This window comes from Selaginella moellendorffii, unplaced genomic scaffold (genome assembly GCF_000143415.4).
Source record: "Selaginella moellendorffii unplaced genomic scaffold, v1.0 SELMOscaffold_42, whole genome shotgun sequence".
Classification (NCBI taxonomy): domain Eukaryota; kingdom Viridiplantae; phylum Streptophyta; class Lycopodiopsida; order Selaginellales; family Selaginellaceae; genus Selaginella; species Selaginella moellendorffii.
The window spans coordinates 1-1,622 of NW_003314303.1; the positions used below are offsets into that span (position 1 = coordinate 1).

Consider the following 1,622-nt stretch of genomic DNA (forward strand, 5'->3'; position numbering starts at 1 on the left):
TTGGAGCTCTTCTTTGAGGCTATTGGATCGTCGTCGCCACCTTTGGATCTCGACACGCCGGTCTTCTTGAGTGCCCTCGAGGCTTGCGCGAATGTGGGCGATCTCGATCGAGGAGTTTTGATTCACGAGAAAATCCTTGAATCGTCTGTAAAGGTTGACGCTCTCGTGAGCAACAGCTTGATAAACATGTATGCCAAGTGTGGTAGCGTTGCAAAAGCTTTGGAAACTTTCGAAAAGCTCTCGAGTCCGGGTGTGATTGCCTGGAACACAATGATCACGGCGTATGCCCAGGCTGGAGATAGCAACGCCGCGATCGAGCTATTCCACCAAATGGATCTCGAGGGCATCAAGCCCGACGGCGTCACCTTTATGGTTTTGCTCGAGGCATTGGGATCGATCGGATCACTGCAAGATGGAAAGTTCATCCACTTGCGTGCCGCATCGCTTGGATTTGACGAACAAGACACTTCTCTCTGCAACGCTCTCTTGAATCTTTACACCAAATGTGGGAGCATGCAAGACGCTATCGCCCTCTTTCACAGAATGCCCACTCCAAACCAGATCTCCTGGACTTGCACCATTGCAGGGTATGCTCAACAGGGGCATAGCACCGAAGCCCTCGAGCTCTACCAAAAGATGGACTTGGAAGGCACCAAGCCCAACCAGGTAACACTTTTGGGAGTCCTCACGGCGTGCACACACGCCGGCCTGGTCGAGGATGGCATATACTACTACAATTCCATGGTATCCGACCATAACATCCAGCCCAAGGAAGAACACTACGGTAGCCTTATTGACATGCTCGCCAAAGCAGGATGGCTGCAAGAAGCCGAGGCCCTGATCGAAACCCTGCCCTTTCACCCGTTCGCCGTGGCATGGACATCCCTCCTCGGGGCATCTTGCAACCACAAGGACGTAGATCGCGCCGAGCGAGTAGCAGCCAAAGCAATCGATCGAGAACCCGGCAATGCCGGTCCATACATTTCCCTGTCAAACATGTACGCGACGCTGAACCGATGGGACGACGTCGCCCGCGTGAAGAAACTGATTGCCTCGCTCAAAGGTGGCGGACAATAACCATAAGCCCTAATAAACGTCTAGGGATTCGAACCCACGCACGCAAAGGCCACGTCACCGGCCCAGTTTCGACTTAACGATGCCAACTGTCTGCCCGCCAGCTGTGCGCCACTTAATAGTGTTTTGGCCGTACACTGCCGAAAGTTAAAGGCCTGCTGCTCGCCAGCTGGCGGTGATGGCCATTCCCTGCGACCGGCTAGGTGTGCGTCCGGCGGGCGGACGGCACAGTGACCGCACTGCGGTTTGCCGTACACCGCGCGGCGTCATGTTCCTCCGTACACGCTGCCAAAGTTGTCGAGCATCGAAAAAAAAAGAGGCCGGGCCAATTCCTCAAGGAATGGTGGCTGACAACCACAAAGGCCATTAAGAAGTAGCTGGAGCGCCCGGTTTTTGTTTTAGTTTAGAAATGTTCTTCTTTTGTTGATGCTATTGCTAGTGCGATTGATCGGCAAGAGCCAACTGTTGCCCCGGGGGATCCCACGATATAGAATTAGAAACTTGGCCAGGTGGCTTCTAGAAGTTCGCGAAGGGAAATGGTAAACAAG

At 53.6% G+C, this 1,622-nt stretch overlaps 1 protein-coding gene across 1 annotated transcript; it reads left to right on the plus strand.

Annotated features, from left to right (window-relative positions):
• The first annotated feature begins 186 nt into the window (after positions 1–186).
• On the plus strand, positions 187–1,077 carry LOC9649583 (pentatricopeptide repeat-containing protein At4g21065). The gene has a single exon (XM_002979594.2). It carries the CDS (start codon positions 187–189, stop codon positions 1,075–1,077), a length of 891 nt encoding a protein of 296 aa, XP_002979640.2.
• Positions 1,078–1,622: the final 545 nt, after the last annotated feature.